The sequence below is a fragment of the Cheilinus undulatus genome, linkage group 12 (assembly GCF_018320785.1).
Source record: "Cheilinus undulatus linkage group 12, ASM1832078v1, whole genome shotgun sequence".
In the NCBI taxonomy this organism is placed as follows: domain Eukaryota; kingdom Metazoa; phylum Chordata; class Actinopteri; order Labriformes; family Labridae; genus Cheilinus; species Cheilinus undulatus.
In genome coordinates this window covers 16,948,212-16,975,242 of record NC_054876.1, presented here as the reverse complement: position 1 = coordinate 16,975,242, position 27,031 = coordinate 16,948,212, and the positions used below count along the sequence as shown (strand labels likewise).

Here is a 27,031-nt window from a genome sequence, read left to right as displayed (position 1 = left end):
AGCTCATATTTTCATTGAAATGAAAAAAAGTCTGATCTAACATCTACTGAAAAGCCCTGACACCCAACCATAAAGACAGCTGTGACATTTAGATGAAAAGGTGACACTGAACGTCTTTAATGAAGTTCTGCTTTTGGTCTAAAACATTTTCTTTTTCTATCATGGTACATGTTTGACCTTCTTTATTAAAACACAGTTTTAAGCTTTTTTAAGGCATTACCATTTAAACCAACAGCAGTAACACACCATTATTGGTCATATATTAACTAGAATACAAACAATTACCCATTAAAATGTTAACCATTTAAAGTGTTGTATAGATCCACACTCTTGGAGTTGCAAAGCCCACACTGATCACTTGTCTTTGTTTTAGGAGTCATCTTAAGTAAACCATCACTCCACAATTTTTATTTACTAATCAGTATACAACTGTTCTCTCCAAATGCATGTTAATGACTTAGCGAGGTAGAAAAGCTGCTAAAAAGTGTTGCTGCCTGCCTAATCTGCATCTCCATGTGTCCTAGCATGTTTTAAGAAATGGAAAGCTTGCTCCATTTGGAATACTCGATGAGTAGGACAAATTTTCAGCACTGTCAGGTAGAGTTGTTTGGGTTCTGATAATAGTACAGTGCATTTAGAAAGTATTTAGACACCCTTTATTTAAATTTTGTTAATCATACAGCTTGATACTACAGTAGAAAATATGTATTTTCATCTCATTAATCTACACTCAGTAACCCATAATGATGAACAGAAAACTCAATTTTAAATTTTTTTGCAAATTTATAATAAAAATAAAACACAAAATATCACATAAATACAAGTCTTCAAACCCTCTGCAAAAACACTTGGCTTTGTTTGCTAACACTCACATTAGCTTATGTGATAACGTTTATTACATAGCTAGGGTAGTGATGTTAGCGCTAGCTTTGTTTGCTAAAGCTCATGCTGCTAAAGCACAAACTAGCTTATGTAATAACATTTATTACATAGCTAGGGTAGTAATGTTAGCATTACCTTTGTTTGCTAAAGCTCATGCTGCTAAAGCACACACTAGCTTATGTAATAACGTTTATTACACAGCTAGGGTAGTTATGTTAGCTTTAGCTTTGTTTGCTAAAGCTCATATGGCTAAAGTTAACATAACTTATGTAATAACATATATTACATAGCTAGGGTAGTTATGTTAGCTTTAGCTTTGTTTGCTAAAGCTTGTATGGCTAAAGTTCACATTAGCTTATATAATAACCTTTAATATAGCAGGGGTAGATTCATTAGCTTTAGCTTTGATTGCTAAAGCTCACGTTGCTAAAGCTCGTGTTAGCTTTTGTAATAACATTTATTACATAGCTAGGGTAGCTATGTTGGCTTTATCTAAAGCTAACAGCTTTATCTAAAGCTCACAAAGCTAAAATGAGCCACTGTCAATGTAACTGCCTCTAAAACATGTCTAATCATAATTTAATCCCAGATTAGACCTCTGATGTTTTCTTTATGAATTGCTGCATGGTCTGTAATGTTTGCAATGTGATTATTTCATTAATGTAATTGACAGACTTTTTTTTCTAAAAGAACAATCTAAGTAATTGAATTTGAAACGCAAATTACGGCATTTTCGTTCTGATAGAGACAGCATCCCAGATGAACAGTCTGTGAGAGTGGCGGTCAAAGATGAACAGTCTACAGCCAGACAATCTTGAAAATTTTCACCTTATTGCTATAGTTTGATTTATTCCACTCGGCGTTTTCTGTCCATATCAACATTGGAATACCACCAGCAGTAGTGGGGGCAGTGTTTAGCAATGTAGTAAACAAGCCAGAGCAGCAAAACACAAGGAAGAATCCTTTGAAAATAGCAGAAATTACTGGAAATTTCAGAAGAAATATCAAAAATTGTGTGAGTTGTTAGGAACTACAAACATATACATCATGGTATCTCAGACACACTGGGCAGAGGACACAACCAAGGAGCTGTAGAGGTCTGTCAGCAGTGAAAGTAGTATTGTTTAAAAGGAACATCCATTTTCATCCATTAAGGGAGCATAAATGAGCCTGTATTGTAAAATAGATGCTTTAATGTTTTACGCAGTCATAATGGTTATTTTAATAGCTTACTACTCAAAAGTTTTTGAGGTGTCTGATAATTTTGGCTTTACCTTGGCTAACCAAACGTGCGCAGAGCATAAGGTACAGGGCAGACGTCTTGGTCTTGACATCATATTCATTTATTAACATTAAAGTTGTATTTTTAACTTCAATTATGGTCAGACTTCTATTTACATATTCAGTTTTTTCAAGTTCCTTTTCATTCAGAGAGTGAGGATCTTTAAAAAAAAAGAAAAAAGAGATACTGTATGACTGAACACCTGGAGTGCATTTATGGAACAACTTATCAGGTTTGTAATATGATGATAGAGATTTGTTCTAACTGCCCCCACTCTCCCCTAATCTTTAACTGTTTCAGGCAGAGCAGAAGGTGTTCATTTCATGTCATTTATTCAAGCTTCCCTCTGACAAATAAAAACAGGAAGTAGGGTCGACAAAGCAAGCTGTGAAACCTGCAGGACTATCAGGCTGCAGAGGGTTTAGCTTGTCTGGCTGTGATGAAAATGGGACTGGTATAAAGGGCACACAGCGGGGAAAAGGATCAGTATCTTGGTGATCACCACTTCTCCATGAAGGATGCCAGAGGTGGCGGCAGGTGATGGCCTTTGTGCAGAGAGGATGTGTTTCCTGTTTAGTTGGAGGGAGAACAGCATGTGCAGAAACCTTTGGATTAAATGTAAGAGTTTTTTTAATGCATGATTAGCTCAGCAATCAAGCAGCACCTGATGCAGCTTTTTAGCTTAGAAAAAATCAGCACTTTTGCAGCATTATGTCCATCAGATGGACAAAAATCTGAAATATCTCCCTGATATATTACCTCAAAGATAAAATTAAAATTCAGCTGACATTTAAATTGTCAGTTGTAAAAATGTGGCAGTAACTTAACTCTAAGATTTGAAACTAAAAACTTGATTTGAATGCCTCGTTGCTCCAGTCTGCAGCCAGTGTGAGACACTCTCTGGTGTTTTAGACTGCCGTGCTGCTCAGAGGGTCCGTCTCTGTGGACAGGTGCGTCCTCCACCGCCGGCTTCCATCTGAAAAGAAGCCTCTCAAGCTCCTCCCTGTGGACAGATGAGAAAATGATTTCAACATGTAATAGTTCTATGATACAGAGAAAACTCTCCTAATTTAAAAACTGTGACTCTGTGTTCATGTTTCATCACCTCGGGGTAGTCTGTGTGGACTCTCTGAGCCCGGCTGCTGAGCCCGATCCCAGTACCCCGGATCCTCATTGATTTTGCACAGGTTGATGTTCCATTTGTTCCAGTTGACTTCCTCCACTCTGTGAAGACAAGAGGACACATGCTCCAATTACTGAGTGTCTGTGTGACACATCACTCAGCTGTCAGAGGAGGCAAATTAGTGAAGAACACAGGACAGCGAGCATCAATGTGCTGCTCACACAGCTCCAGCTTCTGTAAAATCTTTGTTTCTGTTTTAAAATAACATTTCTAGATCTTCATTTGCAGCTCACTATGTAGAGTTGGAATGATTTTTTCCTCCTTAATCTCTTAAGACCCTGCATGCACAAATGAGGACATTACATTCTGGCCCTCCTTCAACACACTAATAATTTCTACCATCAGAAAATCTGAAATAATTGACTGGAATGTCCATTGAGGTAATTTACTTCAAATACTGGGAGAATTTTTATCAAAATTTTCATGAATTTTTATGGATGTTTTAGATAATATAGTTTGGAAATTCCCAAGTATTTTCATGGAAATGTGGGGAAATATTTGTGTCTTTTGGAGAGTTTTATTGGAAGTCTTTTTTGCTATGGATTTTTTGGTATTTTCATGGGGATTTTTTTTAATATTTGGGAAATTTTTGGACATTTTAATGCAAATTTGGAAAATGTTTTTGCAATTTTTGGAAATTTTATCTAGGTTTATTGGAGGGAATTTGGTTTGAAATTTTAATGTATTTACAAGGAGTCTTGGGAAATATATTTGTTGATTGAGGGAATTTGATTTCAGTTGGGAGAAGAGGATGTCCTTTGAAATTTTGTGATTTTTGGGACATTTATGGTGACTTTGTTAGGAGGTTTGTGGGAATTTTCCGTCTTTTTCACAGTACAATTTTTGAATTTTCTTTGAAAATTTAGAGGGACTTGCTTTGAGATTTTGGGGGATTTATTAAATTTTATTAAGATAGAATTTTCTCTGTGTGTTTAAAGTTTTTGAAAAAGTTGCACTGAAACATTTGAGAAGTATTTGATGACATTTTGGGGTACATTTTTTAAGTAAAAATTCAAAAATCATTTTAGTTAACTGAAACTAGGCCTGGGCAATATGGCCTAAAAATCATATCATGGAATATTTTTTGCCCTTGATGGTAACGGTTTTATATCGTGGTATTAAAAATTAAAAAGAGATAGTGCTTTTCAATCCAAATTCAAGTGTTATTAACCCAATTCAGCTGTTTGTTTTGGTACCTTGATTGTTTTCATCAAACTGTAGATTGATGGTCATTCTACAACCTGTCTGTGAAATTCACTGCTTTTGTGAGGCACATTGTAACTTAAACTTTAAACAGTTAGATTCTTACTGTCACCTAATTAAAGGAAGCAAACCTGAAACATCGGCGACGATCATCTCCAAGAACACCACCAAGGTTTTTCTCTACTCCACATCGAAGCTCCTTCTTCATGCACCAGGGCAGCCTCTTCTCCATGTCCAGGATGGTGATGGCTCTCTGAAAACAATCAACAGCAGGTCATCAAACCACAAAAACAGAAACTTACTCCCCAACATTTACCCCCTCCTGGATGACTTACCTGCAGCTTCCAGATGCTGGCGCTCTCCATGGTTGTCTTTTCTACGGTGCGGTTCATGAGGGCGATGAGCATGTTGAGCAGCAGGATGTAGGTGAGGATGATGTAGATGATGAGGAGAATGTAGAAGACCTCTATGTACTGGTACTCCTGGATGAACTCCATGTCGCCCATGCCGATGGTGAACTTGAAGAGCTGTAGCGTGGTGTAGGAGATGCTTGTGAAGTTCGCTGTCACACACTGCTCATCTTCATCAAGGTGAGAATAGATGCGGCCTTTCTTCTGAACTGCAGTGGTGTTGGTGGCTGTCTCATCAGGACTTCTGAGCAGACTGACCACAGCTGTGACAGAAATAAGGGGCAAATTACATCTTGCTTATCCTCCATACAATTCAGATTTGTCAAGGTGGGATTGTATGGGAAACTCATGAGCAGTTAGAGTCGAATCAGGATCAGTAGAACTGGTGCCTAACAGTTACCTCCTTTTGGAGCTGAAAAATGTGTCAAACTATTATTGGGTTTTGATGTCCAAATCCCTTATTCTATTTTTAACCCCTTTTCATTACTGTTTCCACCCAATTTTTCCATCTCTGGGCCATTTTTGACTCTTTTATTAAATTTCTCATACAACCACGTCTAAAGACCAGAACTATCCCTTTAAAAGGAACATCAGCAACAGAAGTAAAAATGTACACACTTGCCGATGGTTCTACTTATAAAAGCTATAAAAGCAAAGCTACAACACACTGTTTATTATATTGTCTCTTTCCAGAAGTGGCATGTGTGTTTTTGAATAACATCTGCTATGCTTGTTTATTCACAGATAAGAAATACCTGCTGAAAACCCAAAGAGGAAGACAACGTAGACAAAGAGAAAGCGTAGGATATCACTGAGGATCATCTTCAAGAGAAAAGAAAACAAAAGCTTTTATTGATCAGATTATCGTCTCTGATGTTCACTGTGGTGAAGACTGATTTGTGTAGACTGTCCACCTTCTGTATCATGACACTGTAGACGCCCATGTGTTTGTCTCCTCTGGAGAAGTAGAGCAGGTTGACCCAGCTGAAAGCCAGACACAGAACCAGGAAGCTGAGGTACTCCTTCCTCCCAAACAGATACAGACTGGCTGCGATAAGGAAGAGAACGCCCTGCACCAGACTATTAGACAAAAGAAGCAAAGTTAGGATTATGAATGCAACAATGCACAGTAAAGCCAAGAGCCCATATGCATATTTGCACATATTAATCAATTTACTGTTACTCAAACACTGTAGGAAAGCTCACTGCATTAAAATGCCTCACCTCATATGAACATTTGCACACAATGTATTTACTGGTACTCAAATACTGTGAGAGGCTCACTGTGGTAAAACACCTCACCTCATATGCATATTTGCACTTATTAATCTTTTAACCATCACTCAAATACCATAGGAAAGTTCACTGCAGTAAAATGTATCACCTCTAGGGGTGTGACGAGACTCTTATATCACAAGACGAGACGAGATGAGATTTTACACTTGTTTTTTTTTCTTTTTGGGAAAAGAATAGATGAGTGGATAATATGTCCTTTATACAGCTGTAAGTCATAACTGCAAAGCATTCAGGTATATTCAGAAATCTTTAAACTAACTCCTCTTGTATTGGATAGGCTATCAGTGCTTACACAGTTTGTCTTGTGTAACTCTGACTCAAACTGTTCATTTTAATGCTCTACAAATCAGACCTTTCATTCCAATAGTCTACCATATCTTTATTTTACTACACTGTACACCCATTGTCACAATTACAACAATAAAAAAGCATTTAGATTATTTTGAGAGTACTTTAAACACTGTTTACAACAGACTGAGATATCAAGAGCTGCATCAGTAAAATTGAACTATTTGTCATCCTCTTTAAACACATCCATATTTAAAACACTTAAAAGAAATATTTCTATGAATAACATGTTTGCTGTAATGTAGAGAAATAGATTATCTGATCGTCTTGTGAGCGTTTTGTTCATATGAGCTTTGACAGTCTTGGACATGATGCATGGATGAGCATTTGTGTAAATGTGTGTGCACTGGTGAGCGAGTGTGTGTCTCTGCTCTGTGTACTGTCAGACAACAAGCAGGGTGCATTTAAATGGGGCTATAAATGCGTTTTTTTCAGCTAACAATGGACTCTATGGCGCCGAAAGAGAGGGTTTTTTTTTGCTAAGTTTACTGCTGTAGTAGCTTATACAAAGGCCCGTCACGCTACTCATGTTAAGCTTCTTATTGATGATGATATAGCCAACAGCTGATGGATGAGTGACTGACAGACGGTGAGATGAGAAGGGGACATGACAAAGCAATGCGGAAACAAAGTTACAAAATCACAGACACCGGCACTATGAGCGAGTCTGCGCGCATCCACAAACTAATTTAACGCTTTATTCTAGAGAGACTGCACACGTTTCCAGCAGCAGCGTTTCATCATTCTGGACTGTTATGATGAACTTAGTATGCATTGGTGGATCATGTGCGGTCCCGAGAAGCACACGCGGAGGAGGGGGTGGGGGTTGGAGCGGTGACTGAATGGGTCATGGTTTAGCTCAGTTTCTTCATTAGCTGTCTAACCAATGATTTTAAAGTGCCCAGGGCATCTTTATGATCTTTTATAATTTCCAGTTTTGTATTATTTTCTGTAAGGAGAGCTGCTGCTCCTTGTGTCTGCACAACATTGATCTCGCAAGACGGATTTTTCCTCAATGAGAAATCTCGTGACGTTTTGATCTCGCGAGATCTCGTGGCAATGAGATCTCATCACACCCCTACTCATCTCATATGCACATTTGCACACATTAATCTATTTACTGTTACTCAAATAGTATAAGAAAGCTCACAGTGGTAAAAGCCTGTCCAAGGTTTCTTTTAGAAACTTTAAGAAACTTTCTGCTGTTTAGTAGAGCAGAGGAGGAACAACTAGAGGAAACATGGAACTAACACAAGTAAATCAACTTTGTTACCCCTGAGTATCTGCTTCAGACCAATATAAATGTCTTCAAATACCAAATATGCACTTTCCCTAGGAGGTATTTTGACATCACATTTGTACAATGTGAGAAAGTAGAGACATGTTGTCATCTTTGTATGCGGACAATAGAACAGTTCTGTAGTTTAACATAAAGTAGATCTTTAAATGCAAGATAAGGATTTGATTATTAAGGGTGTTGGTGAAAAAAACGTTAAGTCCCTTGATTTTTTGGGATGGCAACTTATGTCGCAGTGATATCTATAAAATAATGTCAATACTTACAACAGAATCTCATAATATCCATCAACCAGTAAAGTTGCCAGCTTCGGCCTCTTCCTCCCCATGTCTATTAACTATAGATTAAAAACAGACAAATATAATAGCGATCAAAGTTCCCATAAGGTCTGGATGTGTGTTTTGTTTTGTAAAAGAAAGAGCAACTACTTACCCCTATGATAAAGAAATAGATGTTTGCCACAGCTGTCACTAGCTGGCCAGAAACATACAGGTAATCCCTGATGGTATTTTTCATGGGGAAAGGCAGCTGTGGGGCGGAGAAGAAACACAAGAAACATCAGAAAAACATCTGACTGGGAATAAGACCCACTGTGTTTAGTATCTATCTCACCTGTTTACCAGGTTTCTTATTGTAAGCTACCAAAGTGAAGATCATCAGGTACAGGACGTAGACCAGGAGGTTGAAAAAAAACATCCCACCAGCAAATCTCTTCCATTTCCACTCCAGCAGCTGGCTCAGAGGCTCTATCTGGAGCATCTCATGACGGTTCTGAGAAGACAGGAGGGATAATTGTCCAGTCAAATAGCTGTTCATCTAAATTCACACTCCAAGTGGAAGAAAACGCTGTTGAATAATAATTTAGGCAGGCACACTCTCGCCATACAGTTTACCATTTTACAACAAAATGGATGTACAATTTCAGTTTGTGGAGAAGGCTCTGCAAAAAGAAGCAGCATGCTTTGACTTTACAGGGAGTGCATAGCGAGAAACCCCCCATATGGATGGATACATTTATGACAATGAGTACTGAATACAACAAAAGTAGTTCAAAAGCAATGAATGAATAGTAGCATGAATCTCAATATGAGGATGAAACAAGCTTTATGCTATAAAGGAGGAGGCTGGGGTGGAGGAGGTTAAGTTTTGCCAGCAGCATCATGGTGCTGAATCAGTATTAATGCAAGCAGGGAACAGTGAAAAGTATGTCATATTAAAATGGACTGCTGTGTTGAGAGAAAGAGCTGTGATTGGCTATGGGAGCTGGGAGACGATAAGGGATCAGCAGGCAGTTAGCTGATCACAGCTGGGCGTAGTTTACTTTGTCCTTCATGAACTAACACTGAGCTTCATTAAAGGGTATTTAAGTTGGTAGGCCATATTAAGATTTGACAATTACAATCATTTTAATTCCTCTGTATTGATGGAGAGCAGAAATATTATGTTCAAAACTCTGTTTTCAGGCTACAGCCACATAATTGTTAGCTAAACAATGGCTAATGTTAACAACTTAAAAAAAAAAATTAAGAAATAGTTTTGCAAGAAACCTTTAACATCTATTGTGAGCAAAAACAACTGGGCTAGATTTTGTGACTTATGTACACATACAACAAAAACTGTCACAATACTTTAGTTAGTAAGCTAAAACTACTAAAATGCTGGCCCTAGCTAGAGAGCAGAAACTACCAAAATGCTAGCTATCAGGTCACAGTAGCAATCAACTACTTCAGCTAAAAATCTGTAATGTTATTGTAACAAGAAAACTTTTATAGCATTTGTTAAAAAGGCAGCTTTTGTAAATATTACACCATTTAAGGCTCATTTAAGCTCTACGCACGCCTGAAAATAGATCCGTCAATACAACAGCCAATGCCCTCATACTAACATGCATTTATGAAAAACTAATCTATTAGAGGTCTCTGTCTTTCAGGGAGCTCCTTTGAAGCTGCTCTGTCCATCCCATAGACTAAAGAAAGTATGGTCCGTTCTCTGCTCAGTTGTGCTCTAGTAGTTGTCTTTCTCTGTGCCCAGGTGAGTTAACGTCATTGATATGGTTGTAACAACTCTCTCAATATTCTGCGATATTTCCTCAGAAGACTCAATTAAGTTATGGAAATTGCTCCTCCAGCTGTTTGGCGATGTACCACTTCCTTTCCAGCCTTTTGTGTCTCTGTACCTACTTTTTTGATAGGTGTTGCTGTCGTCAAATTCAAGTTAGATTATGTTTACTACGAAACCATGAAATGTCTCAGTTTTGACTTGTGATATGTTGTTTAAATTATTTATGAATAAAATATGGGTTTATGAGATTTGCAAATCATTGCATTCTGTTTTTATTTACATTTTAGACATTGTCCAAACTTTTTTTGGAATTGGGGCTGATAAAGCAATTGAGCCTTTTCAACTTTAATGTGAAGCCAGATAAATGTTGGCCACTGTTTTGCATGTGGTAATGAGAACAGATAAAGTTTGCTCTTATTGGAGTCATGATGTTGGTACTCACAGGAATTTCACTGCCGTAGACGAGTATCTCCACCACTGAGTTTCCCTCACAGGAGTCCACCGAGGCCAGGTCATACAGGGAGGAGGTGACTGGCCCGTAAACCCACTCTGTGAATTTTCTGGACAAGTGTTTGGTGTGAGTCTCTTGGAATTCCCTTTTCAAAATGTGTGAGAAAATCTGCAAACAAAAGAAAAGCCAAAGAAAGATTGATTCATCCACTCAGTACAACACAAAGAGTTGTCCATAGTTAAATTGCTTTTCCCCACAGACTTCTTTCTTTTGATACTGGTTCACACCGATCCAGATAAGGCTTTAACCTAAAAAAGTGTGGAAAGTTTACCCCTATCTTTCCTGTCTTGGCAGCCATCTTTAGAGGTGTCAGCCCCTTCTTGTTCTCGATTTCCTCCAGCTTCAGCTTCGGGTGCAGGCTGGCAGCGGTTTTGAGGATATGGTCGTACATGCTGGTGATGAACTCTGTGTTTTCTTTGGAGTTATCAGCCACTACTATCAGAGCGTGCAGGACTGTGTTTCCATGAGAGTCAGTCATCTTAGCGTCAGCTCGCATGTGCTCATTCACCATGAGGAAATTGACCATGTCAGGCTGGTTGGTGCAGGCTGCCAGAGACAGAGGCAGCTCACCTGAGGACAGGAAACAGAAAGACTCAGTTCATCAATAGATTTTTGTCTGTAAAGCTGATTTAAGTGCACCTTTGTCTGAAGGTTAGCATCCAATCCATCAAGTACATGTATGACCTTTTACAGCAGACCTTTGAGAGCAGTTTGAGAAAAATTCATCACTTACTGTTTTCTGCCTGATAGTTGCGTGCAAACTACAAATCACATTCACCCATGGAAAGGGAAAACATTCCTCTATACCTAAGCTTGTTCAAAGCCAATCAATGAGTCCAATCTGTGATAACACGGGAGGAACATTTAGGTGTTTCATACTTCCTACAGCTGTGAAATGGCAACTGGAATGAAAGCAGTATGCTCTCAAAAATATCCTCAAATCATGTTTAAAATTTTTGCTACAGGGTGCTGGTAGCCTAAGTTTCAGCACTCCATCCATCCATCCATCCATCATCATCCATCCACCCATCACCCAACCATCCTTCTATATCCATCCATCCATCATCCATCCATTCATCATCAATCCATCCATTCATCCATCATCATCCATCCACTTATTTCATTCATCCAGGGCTGAGTCATAGTGGCAGCAGGCTTATCAAGTTAACCCAGACATCCCTCTCCTCACCAACATTTTTCAACTCCTCCGGGTAATGCCTTGGGATTCCAAGGCATTACCCGGCCAGTTGTGATATATAATCTCTCCAGTGGGTTCTGGTCCTACCCTAATGTCTCCCAGGTCGAAATACTCAGAAGACCTCCAGAGATGGTGCCAAGGAGGCACCCTGATCAAATGCCTTAACCACCTCAACTGGCTCCCTTTATGATGAACAAGGAGTGCCTGTATGCCTGTTATTTGGTTTTCAGCCTGTCTGCCCTCTGTGTCTTTTTCAGTTATATATGTAAAGGCAGTCCTGTGTATACTGTTTTAATTTATCCATGCTTTGCAAAAAAAAGTTCACTAAGAATGTGTGAAAATACTCTGTTGACATTTCTCTGTATTTGAATGAACTGACTTTGAATTAAATAAAGTTATTCTTGTGATGAGGTCTGAATTTTTCACCCTGGGCCTGATATCAGATAAAAATGGTGTGAATACAGTGAATAAAAGTCAAATTATCAGATTTTGTGGCAAATAATGCATCATGAACTCTACTCATGTTTAAAACAAGTGAACTTACACCCACATGACCAGAAGGGTTTTTATCGAATACATCAGACAACTTTATTTAAAGTTTTTAAAGTTCATGTCAGGGCTGCGTTAAAAATTCAGCTGACTGATTATCACAGGATAAGATGAGATGAATTTGTGTTAACAAAAAAAAAACATTTGCCATGTACTTCAACATGAGTTGCTTTAGTTTATCCATCCATCCATTTATCCCGTTGGGTGTCGCGGTGCTTTAGTTTATTCAGAATGTATTTACAGTTTAGTTGTTTTGGCAAACAGTATTTTCTTTTATATCTCTTCTCCTGTTATATAGACTATAGGCGGAGTGAGGGGGTGGCTTACGGGGCTTTAGCCCCAAATGTAATCTCAGAAACCCCAAATCAAATTGTTCTGCTGAAGGTCTGATGGATAAACACAAAGAGAAACAGACGATAACAAATAAGTGAACCTTTCAGGCCACAATATGGAAATTTCATTGTAATTCCAGCCAAATTAACAAAATCCAGTTGTAATTAGTACCACTTTACACTGTACTAAATGTGAACGTTTAAGCCTTTTCATCATTAATCAATATCTGGAACTAAACATCTTGTTTTTTGTGTTCCTCAAGTCCCAATCATACTTTTATACTTAATTCCTCTACCTTTGCCATATCACTACAAATAAATAGTTTCAGCCCTTTTTGGAGGCATAGGTGGAAATTAATGATACTTTTTGTGTTGGTTTTAAAAGGATTAGGACACTTTGAGAGGTATTGAAAGATTATGTTGGCACTTTTTGCTCAAATGATGTGTGGATTTGTTGGCATTCTATTTGTATTTAAAATTGTTTGAAAAAAGTCCATATAACTCTCTGATAAGTAGTATCTAGGAGGCATGTCTCTGGACCTTCCTAAGTTAGGCTAAGGCCCAGATTTACAATCAATATTCTTAACAATCTGTGGGGGATTTTAAATGAACTCTTAAACAATCTACGACTAAACATGTAAGAGCACTCCTTGGGACTTTTCATCACCAGCATAAGTTAAACATGTTGATAAATACATCTTTTGTTGTCTTTACCTGTGTAAAATATTTGGTTTTAATCACAAAAGTTTTTAAGATTCTCTGAACCTCTAGACCTGAACTTCAAGTTCCCTCTATAAATATGCTGTTAGACTGTTACTTACACACAGGGGGGCGGTGTTTGACATTAATTCTCTCAGCAGTAGAGGGAGAGTTGAAACCTGAACTGTCATTTTAACTAACACACAACAGGAGGAGCATTTATCATCATTTGAGCAAACATGAAAACCTTTGAAAGCAAGTCATTTTTGAAAAAAATATAGCAATCATAACTGTTTTAGTATACCATCAATTAAATTCATTTAGATTTAAAAACCCCAATTTCAAAAAAGTTGGGGCACTGTGTAAAATGTAAATAAAATCAGATTGTAATGTTTTACACATCCCATTAACCCATATTTAATTCACAATAGAACATAAACAACATATCAGATGATATCAGATTTAAACATTTCATGAAAATCATTGGCTCATTTTGAATTTGATGGCAGCAACACATCCCAAAAAAGTAGGGACAGGACAACAAAAAGCTAGTGAGAGCTACTAATGAACTTTTAATGGAGCATTTTACAACATATTAGGCCCTTGAAGGTGGGCAGAGGATCACCAATTTATGAAAAACTGAGTCAAAAAATTGTGGAAAAAAAGTATCTAGAAAATGTTCCTCAATGTAAAATTATGAAGACTTTTATGTTCCTACCATCTACTGAAAATAATATCAGAAAAAATCTCTGTGCATGAGACAAGTGTGATGATCAATATTGAATTCTTGTAATCCTTTGGCACTGCATAAAAAACAGGCATGATTCTGAACTAGAAATCTCTGCATGGGCTCAGGAACACTTCCAGAAACTGTTTTCTGTCAGCACAGCTCATCATGTTACCCACAAATGCACGCACAAATGAAGAGGATCCAGAAACACTGCCATCTACTCTGGGCCAAAGCTCATTTAAAATTTACTGAAGCAAAATGGAAAACTGTTCTGTGGTCAGATTAATCCAATTTTGAAACTCTTTTGGAGACCATGGACATGGACCATGGTCCTGTGAGGAGAGGGACCATCCAGCTTGTTATCAGTCAGAAAGCCTGCATCTCTGATGCTATGGGGTTGCATTAGTGTCTAGGGTGTGGGTAGCTTACACATCTGGAAAGGCACCATTGATGTTGAAAAGTACATAAAGGTCTTACAGGAATATATGTTTCCATCCAGACGTCTCTTTCAGGGATGGCCTTGCATATTTCAGTGAAATATATAGAAGTAGAAGAGTCTGGGTGCTTAAGTGGCCTTGCTTGCTTTTCATTCATAATCGAGTAAAAAACTGATCTATAGTCAATCATTATGTCTCTGATATCCTGCACTGGTCTCTTGCACTTAATTGTACGCTGCTGGACCTAACAGACCTTTATTTTTTAAATGCCAACATATGCAGAAAGACAAGAAAAAGAACCTTTGATTTTTAACCTTATGCAGACACACATTTTTAAGCCTTGTCCTTTGTATTCTCCTTAAATGTGCATTAAAAAATATATAATTACTTAGCTGCAAATAATAATCTTACCATAGCAATCTTTTCCCAAAAGGTTCTCACTAATAGGAGAAGCAGCATGAACTCACCAAAGTAGAAGTTAGGTCCGTCATGTGGTTGGAAGAATATCCCAGAGGCCTTTGCATGGACGTCTGCTCCTTTACTGACCAGCAGCTTCACATAGGAGAGACTTCTCCTCTCGATGGCTATATGCAGAGCTGTCTGACCTGATAACACAGATTTAAGAACGCATTTGTTTAAAAAGTTCATTCTTCCAACCACATCGCTTCTTCCAAACTTTACCTTTATAGTAGCTGTTAGTGTAGGCTGCGTTCACAAACTCTCCAATGTCTCCTATCTTCTCTGATATGTCGATCATCAGCTCCACTGTCTCGTTCTTACCATCTCTGAGGTGCAGCAGAGCCTTCATCAGGGCCGTTTTACCGTACGACTGATCTGCAGATGTGAATAAAAGTGACAAGGGAACAAACGGTCTTTACTCAAGCAGAAGTGTCTGAAAATATCAGTAAAAGTACCAAATCAACTCCTTTGATAAATCGAGTCTGTTAACAGTTAAAGTCAAAGGTGGCTTTCAAGTTGATCTCTGAGGGGTTCATTTGGTGCAGTTTTGTTTAAGTTAATATTGAAAACTTAAACAAATCTCCTCTTTACTGGCTGTTTCTTTGCTAAACTAACTGAACCTTGTTGAAAATTCAGGAGACTGCTACATCTCTGTCATTCTAACTTCAAACAGAATAAAAGGGGCACTTAATTAATGAAAATGACAACTTTGAAATAAAATGTACATCAATATTTGGTTGGCAGTTGTCGATTTGATATATGCTATGAATGAGCATGTTCTGTCCTTTGTAAAGTCAGTTAAAATCATTACACTGCCCCCTCCTGGTTGAAAAGAGACCAGTGACCATGTGCTAGCTAACTACCATGTGATGCCTACAAGTGCAGACAGCAGTTGATTCACCACCTGCAGGATTGTCATTTACATTTTTGCCTTGGACACTATTTATCTGTGAGTATGGTACTTTTTATGCTTTATAATAGAAATAGAGGCAGAGGGTCATGTTTAAGTTTGTGTTTCATTTTTTTGGCTGTATATTTGTAGTTAGCAGGGTTTTAGCTAGCAGAGCTGTAAGCTAGCAGCATGACAAAGCATTTTGAGTTGCTAATTATGTTTTTTTTTTTTTTACTGTGCCTTATTTTCTATGTTTGTTATTCTAAATGCATTGTGATATGTGTGCTTTTTTCAGTTTTACAAGAAAAAGATAAACCATTAAGAAGTATTCTTCAATAAATGACAAAAAAAGTTACACTTTGCAATTCTTAGAGGATTTCAAGTTGTTAGCTGGCTGTCTAGCTTTGAACATCGGCCAGTCATGCCAAGACAGTACAGTCTGAGAACAGGGGTACATTTTTCTTTCTTTTCCTTACTTATTAACTTAATACTTACTTTTCCATGTGGCATTCATGTTGAGGTTGTAAAGGCTATTACTTCTCTTATCCCTGCAGTATTGACATTCATCTGATGTGTCTCAGTTCTAAATGTATATAATATACTGCAGCTCTTACACGCGCTTCAGCAGTGTGAGCCAGACTTTTTTACCACTTCCATTGAGATTTTCACACAATCAATGTGAATTAAGTCTACCAAAATAAAAACATCATGATCCAGGATTTGTGAAAACTCAAGTTTTGTCAGGTCTCTTAAGAGCAGAAGAGAAAACTTTTGAACTGCACAAAAAGTGATAATAAAATATGGAGTTAAAAAAAAATCAATGCACTAATCAGAGACCTAAATCATACTGCAAGTAATAAATTAATGCTGACAGCTCTTTTCATAGGCTGTTTGTATTTTCAGAGAATTCAACCATTGAGGAGGCCGAATGATGATGGTTGCCATGTTGGAAATCTTCTTTTGAGCTTAATTTCAAGTTGGACAGGCAAACAAGGCTGAGGAGGGAGGCTTTTAGAGAACAGCTTCAACATAAATCACCTGTCACTCTCCTCAGCCAGTCCCCTATTTAAGCAACACTCTAAGCAAATAAACAAGAAAATTCATCCCTGCCGCTATTTTACAAAGAAACAAAAATATATTTTTGCCACATTTTAAACAGGCTAAAATGCAAGCAGACTGATTGACCTGAATCCATCAGTCAGGTCCATCTTGCAAAGCTCCAACCTGAAACATTGTGCCAGGTCTGAAAACGGACCTTTCCAATCAGCGTAATTTAAGGAGAATGAGCTGACTGCCTCCAGTTTAACGATAGCTTGGATGTAGCTCTAGTATAGCGTGAGTTTTATCAGAACTGGGCCAAATTCCATGATTAAAAAAGTGCAAAAAACAGCACTGAAAGCTGGTCATGACAGAAGGATGTTTTAATTCTTCTCCAAACCTGCTTGAATTGAACATAAAGATTTTAAAAATCATAACCGATATTTTTCAAGGTAAGAGGCCCCACACTTGTTGACAAATTATTAATGATTTTCCTGTTTTGTTGGTATCGTGTGGTGTAGTACAGAAGGATCAACTCAGCAGTAGACTAATAGATTCTGTTCTGCACACTACCAGAGTCATGGTCTAGTCTCGCCGCTCAAAACTCTTAAAGCAATTTCGGTCTAGCTCTGTCCCTTTTCAGTTTTTCTGTGGTCTGTTTGACATCAGACACTGTTAAAGACGGGTTTTGTTGCCACAAATCAACAAGTTACCCCTTCATTTTTGACATCAATCCAACTTTCTGCTTCTGTTTGTTTACTGCCGTTGCCATGGCTGTGTTTTTATTTTAGTTCCTCCTTTAGTCAGCTTGCTTCCTGATTGGCTGTTACTCTGGTTTGCACAACCGTTCTGCTCATGTCTGCTCTGCTGTCCTCAGTGATCACTGTACACAACAGGATTTCTGGTTGTAGATATTGAACATGTTTAGTATTTGCTCAAGTTGGCATGCCTCTGTTTAGGTCAGAGAAGGAAAAATCTACTCTGTACACACTACAGGATAATCTGGCAAGATAATCTAAAGAACCATCTAATAATCTGACCTTTACTGACTTTGGTTGGAAGGAGAGAGTCAGCCTCACGATCAGCACAATTGTTGTGAGGTGTGTCTCTCGCTTCAGTTGTATTGCAGGCTGGTAGCCATGACTACTGCCAGTGAAGCTATCAGCTCATATGTAAGTTTCTATCAGATCTGGACAGCATTTCTGTATTGAAAGAGGAGCATAGAACCACACTATAGGCCTTTCCTGGCAGAGAAGATGTTTTGCACTTCTCCAAACCGGCCTTCTGTTTTATCCACCAACAATCTCCACTGTTCATAAACTTTTAACAGTGCCTGCCAACAGAACTCCGGTACAACTGTGCATGCCTACAATCTCATTTTGTCATGCTGCTGTGATTGGCCTGTCATGAATGTGACTGGTAGAACATTCGTCCAATCACCTTCTGGGAATTTTTTGAAAACTCCTGCCCTTCCCAAACACTTTGTATGGGAGGTTTCCCAGATGAATATGAAATGTATTAATGCAATGGATATATATGAAACAGTCTATCTGACATGTCAGGTCATAAACAGGCTTATTTTTACAGTTAAAATTGGCACACTGTGGATTTTAACTCCTTCCTTTGTTTCTCAAGTGGAGACATGATGATCTACAGTTTTATCATTCTCCAACTGAAGCCAGTTTTCAACATCTTTTCTTGTCCCACCTGCTGCCTTTGAGATAAAACCAAACTTAATGTTGGGATGTTGGTGAAACATAAAACCACACTACAATGATTCCCCTTTGATAACTTGAATTGACACTGAAGATGGAGTTAACGCACATATTAACAGTTTACTGCAGATCGTGCAGCAGACTAGAAAAAAAAACTTTTAACAATTTAAATAAGCATACAGGAGATTGTCCTGGAGTTTTTTTGTCAACTCTATGAGACCCTTCCCTAATGGCACCTCAAACATACTCTTTTTTAATATAGTCCAAGAACTGCTTGTTTCTATAGTATTTTACAGTCTTGCAGATGTTGCACTGTGGGTTTGACACTCACACAAAGAGTCGGAGAGTTTCTTCAAGTTCTGGTGCAGGTAAAGATACAGTCCATCCAGCTGTCTGACGTCTCCGCTGGCTGCAGCTTCAAACAGTCTGTCGATATTAAACGTCTTACTGTCTCTCTTCCCGCCGTTGTCAGCCTTTCCTCGAATCTTTCTGTGAACACAAAACGTAAGACGATGCTTCAGTGAAGGATCAAAAAGGTCACACAGCTTCACTCTCCACATAAATCTCTGTGTGGGGATGATATCACACAGAAGCTGTGCTGTAATGAGCATTAGACACAGCACAAGTCTTTGAGTGTGTGGCTGGAGAGGCTCACTTGTCAAAGTTGAGGTTGAATCTGATTTGAGGTTTGGTCTGTTCCATTTCCTCTTGGTAATCAGTGTCCATCGGAGCTTTTGGTGCCTCCCCGCCAAAACCCAAGGCAGAGGCTACTCCTTCTTTCTTCTCTGCTTTTTGTCTCGCCTTCTCTTCCTCCGTCCTGTCGTCTGCCTCCAGCTCAAAGCCGAACATCTCTGACTTCTTCATCTTCACCCCTTTGTCCGGTTGTCTGCAGAGACATACAGCATGAGTCGCATCAATCAGACAACCTACAGATCCACAGGAGTCCATTTGAGGGCTAAAAGTGCAGACTGTGTGAGGTGAAGGATCTAAATAGGTCACATTTCAATAGGAAAAATATGACACAACATTAAAATGTGACAAAATCCCAAAAGTACATCAGGACATGGAGACAAAACCTTTTAGGGACCCTTCAAAGGGGGCATGAGAGATTTTGGGGGATGCAAGCCTCCATCAGCTCTGAGGTTATTAAGATTAGATTTGCACATACTAACTAAAATCAAGGTACAGTTCCTAAGATAACTCATACAATAATTTTTGGGTAAGGACATTTGTGTTTATGGCTATTTTGTTTTCATTTAGACAAAAAAAAATGGTTAGTATTGACTCTTTCACACAAATTTTCTTTGACACAAATAAGGGGGCTCAATGGAAAATGGTTGGCCACGGCCTTTATGCATTCTTGAGATATCCAATTCACAAGCCAAGAGATAAACATGAGACCCAGTGTTCTTTAAGTTTCATCAGTGACTTCTCAAATCTAATCAGTTTATCCCAGAGTCAGGGTGAACATTGTTGCAAAGTTTAAAGAAAATCTGTCAAAGTGTTCATGAGATATCACGTTCACAAGAATGGCCTGGATGGACGGGTAGATAAACAGACATCCTAAAAGCAGAATGCCTCTTGCCTTGGCCAGCATGAAAATATATGCTCATCATTGGTGCAGTCTTAGTTCCTTATAACTCATTAATTTGTATTCACTGCATGTATTTTAAGGTTATCAGCCTATTCACTGTTTCAATATGCCAGCACTGATGTCAAGACAGTCTGGCTGCAGACCACAATTCTCAGACGTCCCCTGTTGCAGGCTGTTACAGTGAGACACCACCTCTGTCAGGACAGAAATACACACTAAAACTTTCAAATTAATAACCAGATTAATCTTTTGGTTAGGGTAAAGGTTAAGGGTAGGGTTATGATACCAAAAGTTAAACGTCGAAAGTTTTGGCTTGAGATGAAATGAAAGATGTAATGGGGAAAAAGCATGGAGACATATTTTTCAAAATAAAAGCACATTATAGACTTTTGTACATACTTTTTTCCCACACTCACATATGAAACCCACTGAAATTTGCTTTGTAATCCTCGTTTCAGCCCTGACCCAGAAGTTGAGAACCAAGGCCTAGAGGTCTCTATTGTCTACCACAGGGAAACCAAGAGGGTTCTTTGCCAGGGATGGAGAGTAACTAAATAAATGTACTCAAATTACTGTCACTGAGTAGTTTTTCTCAAGTACTTGTACTTCTTTGATTACTTTTTATTTCTGTTTAAGTAGGTTCTAGGCAGTTACTGTACTTTTACTTGAGTAAAATACTCTTGTACTTTTTACACCTTTTTACACATTTCGAGAGAATGATTACACATCACATCACGAAACAGCTGTTGTACACAGCATAACTTCGAGTATTGATATCTCAGGATTAAACATTTCTGAGTTTAACTCCCAAAGAGTAGTTACAGATCCCTTCTGAGTGAAGTGGTCTTCTGTGTTGGAGTGATGAGATAATGGTGATCCACCAGTATTAGTTCTTTTGCTCGTGTTTCTGGTGGATTGTTGTTTTTAAGCTGAGATACATTTGCACCATGGGCAAAGATATCCACAGAGTTAGAGTTCCTGTCTGTGACTTCAGGTGATCCTAAAGGACTCTTTCATAGCATTAAATTTAACTCTATACATGCATTAACACTGTCAATTTTGCTGTGTATTTTACTTGATAAAACGGTTAGACAGTGGATATGACATTGGTGGTCATATCTAAGTTGTTGTCAGATCTCCAAAGATTAATTTATGCGTATTGATTTAGTCATAAAAACTGCACAAAAATCATTTTCTCATCGTTTCTAGCTTTAAAAAATTACAACTTTATTATCTGTGAGTTTGTATGAGCATGGTTTAAAATATGTTTACCACAGGGGATCACCTCTTGGGCCTTTAATGGCCCTGCAGACATATTTTCAGACATGTGATATTTCCCCCTCAGTGACTCACAAAGCTCTGTATTTAGAAGAAGAAATCCATGACAGCAAAACATGCAACATTTCCCTGCAGAAAATCCTATTGGTTACACTACAGTGTGTAAAAGACAGAAACAGAAAATTGAAAAAGAATATGCAAATAAACCAATGAAAAATAAAGCATTGCGTGATCTTAAGACATGTTTGGGGTAACAGAACCTCAACTTTGTTGCCGTCTTCTTCCTCATTGTGTCCTGGAAATTGGGAACTAAAATGACGCAGTGGAAACCCTGAATGATCATCACGAGTGATAAACAGCTCAGAAAGAGACAAAGGATGGAAAAACGGAAGTGCAAACGCGTTAATTTTAGATCAGTTCAATTTCCCAGTGTGCTGTTTTGACTAAAATGTAGCTGTCACATCCAAATAAAAATCTTGGTTGACTAAAGTAGAAGAGTATTTTAAGTCATCTTTGTGTGCAGGAGCGGCATCCTCCATACTACGTCAATATGTGCTGCTGTATTATTTACAGGACTATTGATTCCTAATGACCTACAATAAGACATGTTTGTTTTACATTACTCCCACTCAGACATACAGTTATCAACAAAGATGTTTCCTCTTCACATTATTCTTGACAGCAAAAATAAAGAGTTTGCATGACTGTATGTTCAAAAATGTAAAATCAAAAACATCACACCAAGTAATAAAAATGTGCAACACTACTATATTCAAAGAGGATAATTTTTCCCTATTAACACTGCAAAGGTTTGGTTTATTTTGTAATTGATTTGTAACTAGTAAACAAAGGAATCCACATTTGACTCACCAGAAGGATGTCTTCTGCTCCAGATTTGTTGATGTGTTGTTTGATACTAAATCTGATCCTCAAGTAAAAGAATAAATAAAAAAATAGTAAAGACCCGTGTCCGGCAGAGATGCTCTTCTTCTGCAGCGTCCTGAGTTACTCGTCAAATGCAAAGGAGGTGAGATTATCCGGAACAAGCTAAGGGGAGATAAAGTGACACGCCCTGGAGAATATCAGAGCACATTATGGAGCCCTGAGTGCTTAAAAGGATGCTGGATTGACCATCTGTGCTCAAGCCAAGACAGCAAAAATACCACAGAGGAATCCTCATGTGCAGTGTGGAACCAGTAAATTATTTGACATAACACAAATATGTTTCATTTTAAGGCCATCAGAGAGATCACTTCCAGCCAGCGTGTCGACAAGAAAAGTCAAAGCGTAGTAAACCACAGAAAAAACATCTAAAGAAAGTCCCCATAAAAAGACCAGATCCACGTTAGAAAATAAACCTAAAGTGTATTAAAGCTAAATGAATGACTCGCCCTCTTAGGTGTAACTTCTCACACAGGAGTGTCTGCACTTGTGTTTAATTTCTCTTTAGCGAACCTTCTTTTTTTAGTCCATGTTATTGCTGATATGCTTCCTGTCTGTCTTTGCTGCCTCTTCTTAGTCTCATTTAACTGAATGTCTGTGTTTGTGTGTGTGTGTGTGTGTGTGTAGCTGTGGTCCTGTGACTGACTTTGTGGTTGAATAGCCTACCAGTGTGAGCTGCAGAGCTGTGCTCATGAGATTTCATTTCTTCAGATCACTTCCTTTTTTTCTTTTGAGGACTTGAAGGGTGAGCATAGAAAGCTGGTGACTGTTGGCACAGGATGTTCACAATTTTTAACAGAAGAATAAAGACTGTGACTATCACAACTGCAGCATTATCTTTGATACGATGCAGACAGCTGTGCAGTTATATTGTTTATGTCTGCCAGATAGTACTCTTCATACAATACAAAAATCAGTGCAAAAAGTTGTGTTAAGTTGCACCATAATATATGAGTACTCTTGGGGTTTCCTGCAATAAGACACTGAATTCCCAACTGCTCAGGCAGCGCTCCGTCACAGGCAGTAGTCTTCACTCTGACATCTCTCCATTAGTGAATGTTCACAGGATTGTATTTGTGTTGTCTTGTTGGTCTAGCAGTATGGTTCTCTTGAGTGTCCACACTCAAGCTCTCTACCTGTTCAATTCCTGGCCATATGCCTGTTAATCAGGACTTATGTGGAACACCAACTTAGTGCATTTTAGACTGTCTTGAAAATGCATTTAAGGAACCATTCCTAGCAATTGCCCTTATGAATGTTCTCTATATAATCCCACAATTACGTGACTGGAGAAAAAAGAGATTTTCTGCAATTCTGGGGTCGTGAAAATATGGCTTTTGTGGCTCGTTGGTCTAGGGGTATGATTCTCGCTTAGGGTGCAAGAGGTCCCGGGTGCAAATCCCAGACGAGCCCCATCTCCCTACACACGTGTTTCAGGCTATGCCTGCTCAAGACTCCTCCATCTGCCGAGACTGGAGTTTCTGTAAATGGCATGTCATGAAGGTTGTGTCCACTCTCTACCTGTTCAAGTCCTTGCCAAATGGTTGTTAGTCAGCGTCAAATTAAGACCAACCGGAAGCATTTTAGACCGCCTTGGAAGTGCATATAAGGAACCACTTGTAGCTTTTGACTTTGTGAATGTTCCCTAGATGTCATCCAAAAACTATATGACTAAAAAAAAAAAGACATTTGTTGCAATTTTGGTGTCCTAGAATACAAGAATTTGTGGCTCGTTGGTCTAGGGGTATGATTCTTGCTTCGGGTGGAAGAGGTCCCGGGTTCAAATCCCGGACAAGCCCAAAATCCTGACATGTGGTTCTATCAGGTGTTGCTCTTTACAAGGTCCTTGCTGATGAGGCCAACATTGCTATGTCTGCTCAAGACTCTTCCATCTGCCAATGCTGGTGTTTCTTTGAATGGCACATCATAAAGGTTGTGTGTCCATACTCAAGCTCTTTACCTGTTCAAATCCTAGCCATATGTTCCTGGCCAAAAAAGAGATGTGTTGCAATTCTGGGGTCCTGAAAACCAAGGTTTCTTGGCTTGTTGGTCTAGCGGTATGGTTGTCTTGAGTGTCCACACTCAAGCTCTCTACCTGTTCAATTCCTGGCCATATGCCTGTTAATCAGGACTTATGTGGAACACCAACTTGATGCATTTTAGACTGTCTTGAAAATGCATTTAAGGAACCATTCCTAGCAATTGCCCTTATTAATGTTCTCTATATAATCCCACAATTACGTGACTGGAGAAAAAAGAGATGTTCTCCAATTTTGGGGTCCTGAAAATATGGCTTTTGTGGCTCGTTGGTCTAGGGGTATGATTCTCACTTAGGGTGCGAGAGGTCCCGGGTTCAAATCCCGGACGAGCCCCAGCTCACTACACACGTGTTTCAGGCTATTCCTGCTCAAGACTCCTCCATCTGCCAATGCTCAACTTTCTGTAAATGGCATGTCATGAAGGTTGTGTCCACTCTCTACCTATTCAAGTCCTTGCCAAATGGTTGTTAGTCAGCGTCAAATTAAGACCAACCGGAAGCATTTTAGACCGCCTTGGAAGTGCATATAAGGAACCAGTCGTAGCTTTTGACTTTGTGAATGTCCCCTAGATGTCATCCAAAAACTATATGACTAAAAAGAAAAAGACATTTGTTGCAATTTTGGTGTCCTAGAATACAAGAATTTGTGGCTCATTGGTCTAGGGGTATGATTCTTGCTTCAGGGCGAAGAGGTCCTGGGTTCAAATCCCGGACGAGCCCAAAATCCTGACATGTGGTTCTATCAGGTGTTGCTCTTTACAAGGTCCTTGCTGATGAGGCCAACATTGCTATGTCTGCTCAAGACTCTTCCATCTGCCAATGCTGGTGTTTCTTTGAATGGCACATCATAAAGGTTGTGTGTCCATACTCAAGCTCTTTACCTGTTCAAATCCTAGCCATATGTTCCTGGCCAAAAAAGAGATGTGTTGCAATTCTGGTGTCCTGAAAACCAAGGTTTCTTGGCTTGTTGGTCTAGCGGTATGGTTCTCTTGAGTGTCCACACTCAAGCTCTCTACCTGTTCAATTCCTGGCCATATGGTTGTTAGTCAGCGTCAAATTCAGACCAACCGGAAGCATTTGCCCTTATGAATGTTCTCTATATAATCCCACAATTACGTGACTGGAGAAAAAAGAGATTTTCTGCAATTTTGGGGTCCTGAAAAGATAGCTTTTGTGGCTCGTTGGTCTAGGGGTATGATTCTCACTTAGGGTGCGAGAGGTCCCGGGTTCAAATCCCAGACGAGCCCCAGCTCGCTACACACGTGTTTCAGGCTATTCCTGCTCAAGGCTCCTCCATCTGCCGATGCTCAACTTTCTGTAAATGGCATGTCATGAAGGTTGTGTCCACTCTCTACCTGTTCAAGTCCTTGCCAAATGGTTGTTAGTCAGCGTCAAATTAAGACCAACCGGAAGCATTTTAGACCGCCTTGGAAGTGCATATAAGGAACCACTTGTAGCTTTTGACTTTGTGAATGTCCCCTAGATGTCATCCAAAAACTATATCACTAAAAAGAAAAAGACATTTGTTGCAATTTTGGTGTCCTAGAATACAAGAATTTGTGGCTCATTGGTCTAGGGGTATGATTCTTGCTTCGGGGCGAAGAGGTCCTGCGTTCAAATCCCAGACAAGCCCAAAATCCTGACATGTGGTTCTATCAGGTGTTGCTCTTTACAAGGTCCTTGCTGATGAGGCCAACATTGCTATGTCTGCTCAAGACTCTTCCATCTGCCAATGCTGGTATTTCTTTGAATGGCACATCATAAAGGTTGTGTGTCCATACTCAAGCTCTTTACCTGTTCAAATCCTAGCCATATGTTCCTGGCCAAAAAAGAGATGTGTTGCAATTCTGGTGTCCTGAAAACCAAGGTTTCTTGGCTTGTTGGTCTAGCGGTATGGTTCTCTTGAGTGTCCACACTCAAGCTCTCTACCTGTTCAATTCCTGGCCATATGGTTGTTAGTCAGCGTCAAATTCAGACCAACCGGAAGCATTTGCCCTTATGAATGTTCTCTATATAATCCCACAATTACGTGACTGGAGAAAAAAGAGATTTTCTGCAATTTTGGGGTCCTGAAAAGATAGCTTTTGTGGCTCGTTGGTCTAGGGGTATGATTCTCGCTTAGGGTGCGAGAGGTCCCGGGTTCAAATCCCGGACGAGCCCCAACTCGCTACACACGTGTTTCAGGCTATTCCTGCTCAAGACTCCTCCATCTGCCAATGCTCAACTTTCTGTAAATGGCATGTCATGAAGGTTGTGTCCACTTTCTACCTATTCAAGTCCTTGCCAAATGGTTGTTAGTCAGCGTCAAATTAAGACCAACCAGAAGCATTTTAGACCGCCTTGGAAGTGCATATAAGGAACCAGTCGTAGCTTTTGACTTTGTGAATGTCCCCTAGATGTCATCCAAAAACTATATCACTAAAAAGAAAAAGACATTTGTTGCAATTTTGGTGTCCTAGAATACAAGAATTTGTGGCTCGTTGGTCTAGGGGTATGATTCTTGCTTCGGGTGCAAGAGGTCCCGGGTTCAAATCCCGGACAAGCCCAAAATCCTGACATGTGGTTCTATCAGGTGTTGCTCTTTACAAGGTCCTTGCTGATGAGGCCAACATTGCTATGTCTGCTCAAGACTCTTCCATCTGCCAATGCTGGTGTTT

General features: G+C 39.1%; 1 protein-coding gene and 4 non-coding genes across 6 annotated transcripts; 4 read left to right on the top strand and 1 right to left on the bottom strand.

Annotated features, from left to right (window-relative positions):
- Positions 1-93: 93 nt before the first annotated feature.
- Positions 94-22,590, bottom strand: trpv1 (transient receptor potential cation channel, subfamily V, member 1). 2 transcript variants are annotated; one of them, XM_041802256.1, is made up of 16 exons: positions 22,265-22,590; positions 19,178-19,408; positions 18,854-19,011; positions 15,100-15,252; positions 14,886-15,023; positions 10,745-11,043; positions 10,405-10,581; positions 8,514-8,672; positions 8,334-8,429; positions 8,168-8,238; positions 5,875-6,040; positions 5,716-5,782; positions 4,886-5,223; positions 4,682-4,803; positions 3,270-3,388; positions 94-3,167 (listed from the first exon to the last, which is right to left on the bottom strand). In XM_041802256.1, exons 2-16 carry the CDS (start codon positions 19,384-19,386, stop codon positions 3,073-3,075), a joined length of 2,367 nt encoding a protein of 788 aa, XP_041658190.1. In that variant the 5' UTR covers positions 19,387-19,408; positions 22,265-22,590; the 3' UTR covers positions 94-3,072. The 2 variants fall into 2 exon arrangements, with proteins under 2 accessions (XP_041658190.1, XP_041658191.1); XM_041802257.1 differs by lacking the exons at positions 19,178-19,408; positions 22,265-22,590 and having other exon boundaries at positions 15,100-15,247; positions 18,854-18,974.
- A 2,046-nt stretch (positions 22,591-24,636) lies between these two features.
- On the top strand, positions 24,637-24,708 carry trnap-agg. Its single transcript has one exon. It is a non-coding gene; the product is annotated as a tRNA-Pro (tRNA).
- An 841-nt stretch (positions 24,709-25,549) lies between these two features.
- Positions 25,550-25,621, top strand: trnap-agg. Its single transcript has one exon. It is a non-coding gene; the product is annotated as a tRNA-Pro (tRNA).
- An 841-nt stretch (positions 25,622-26,462) lies between these two features.
- Positions 26,463-26,534, top strand: trnap-agg. The gene has a single exon. It is a non-coding gene; the product is annotated as a tRNA-Pro (tRNA).
- A 314-nt stretch (positions 26,535-26,848) lies between these two features.
- trnap-cgg lies at positions 26,849-26,920 on the top strand. The gene has a single exon. It is a non-coding gene; the product is annotated as a tRNA-Pro (tRNA).
- Positions 26,921-27,031: the final 111 nt, after the last annotated feature.

Coding starts and splice junctions, on each gene's coding strand:
- trpv1 (XM_041802256.1), bottom strand. CDS start 19,386: ATGAAGAAGTCAGAGATGTTCGGCTTTGAGCTGGAGGCAGACGACAGG. Junction 10,582..10,744: donor CCAAGACAGGAAAGATAGGG/GTAAACTTTCCA, acceptor TTTTGTTTGCAG/ATTTTCTCACACATTTTGAA. Junction 8,673..10,404: donor TCTACGGCAGTGAAATTCCT/GTGAGTACCAAC, acceptor CTGTCTTCTCAG/AACCGTCATGAGATGCTCCA.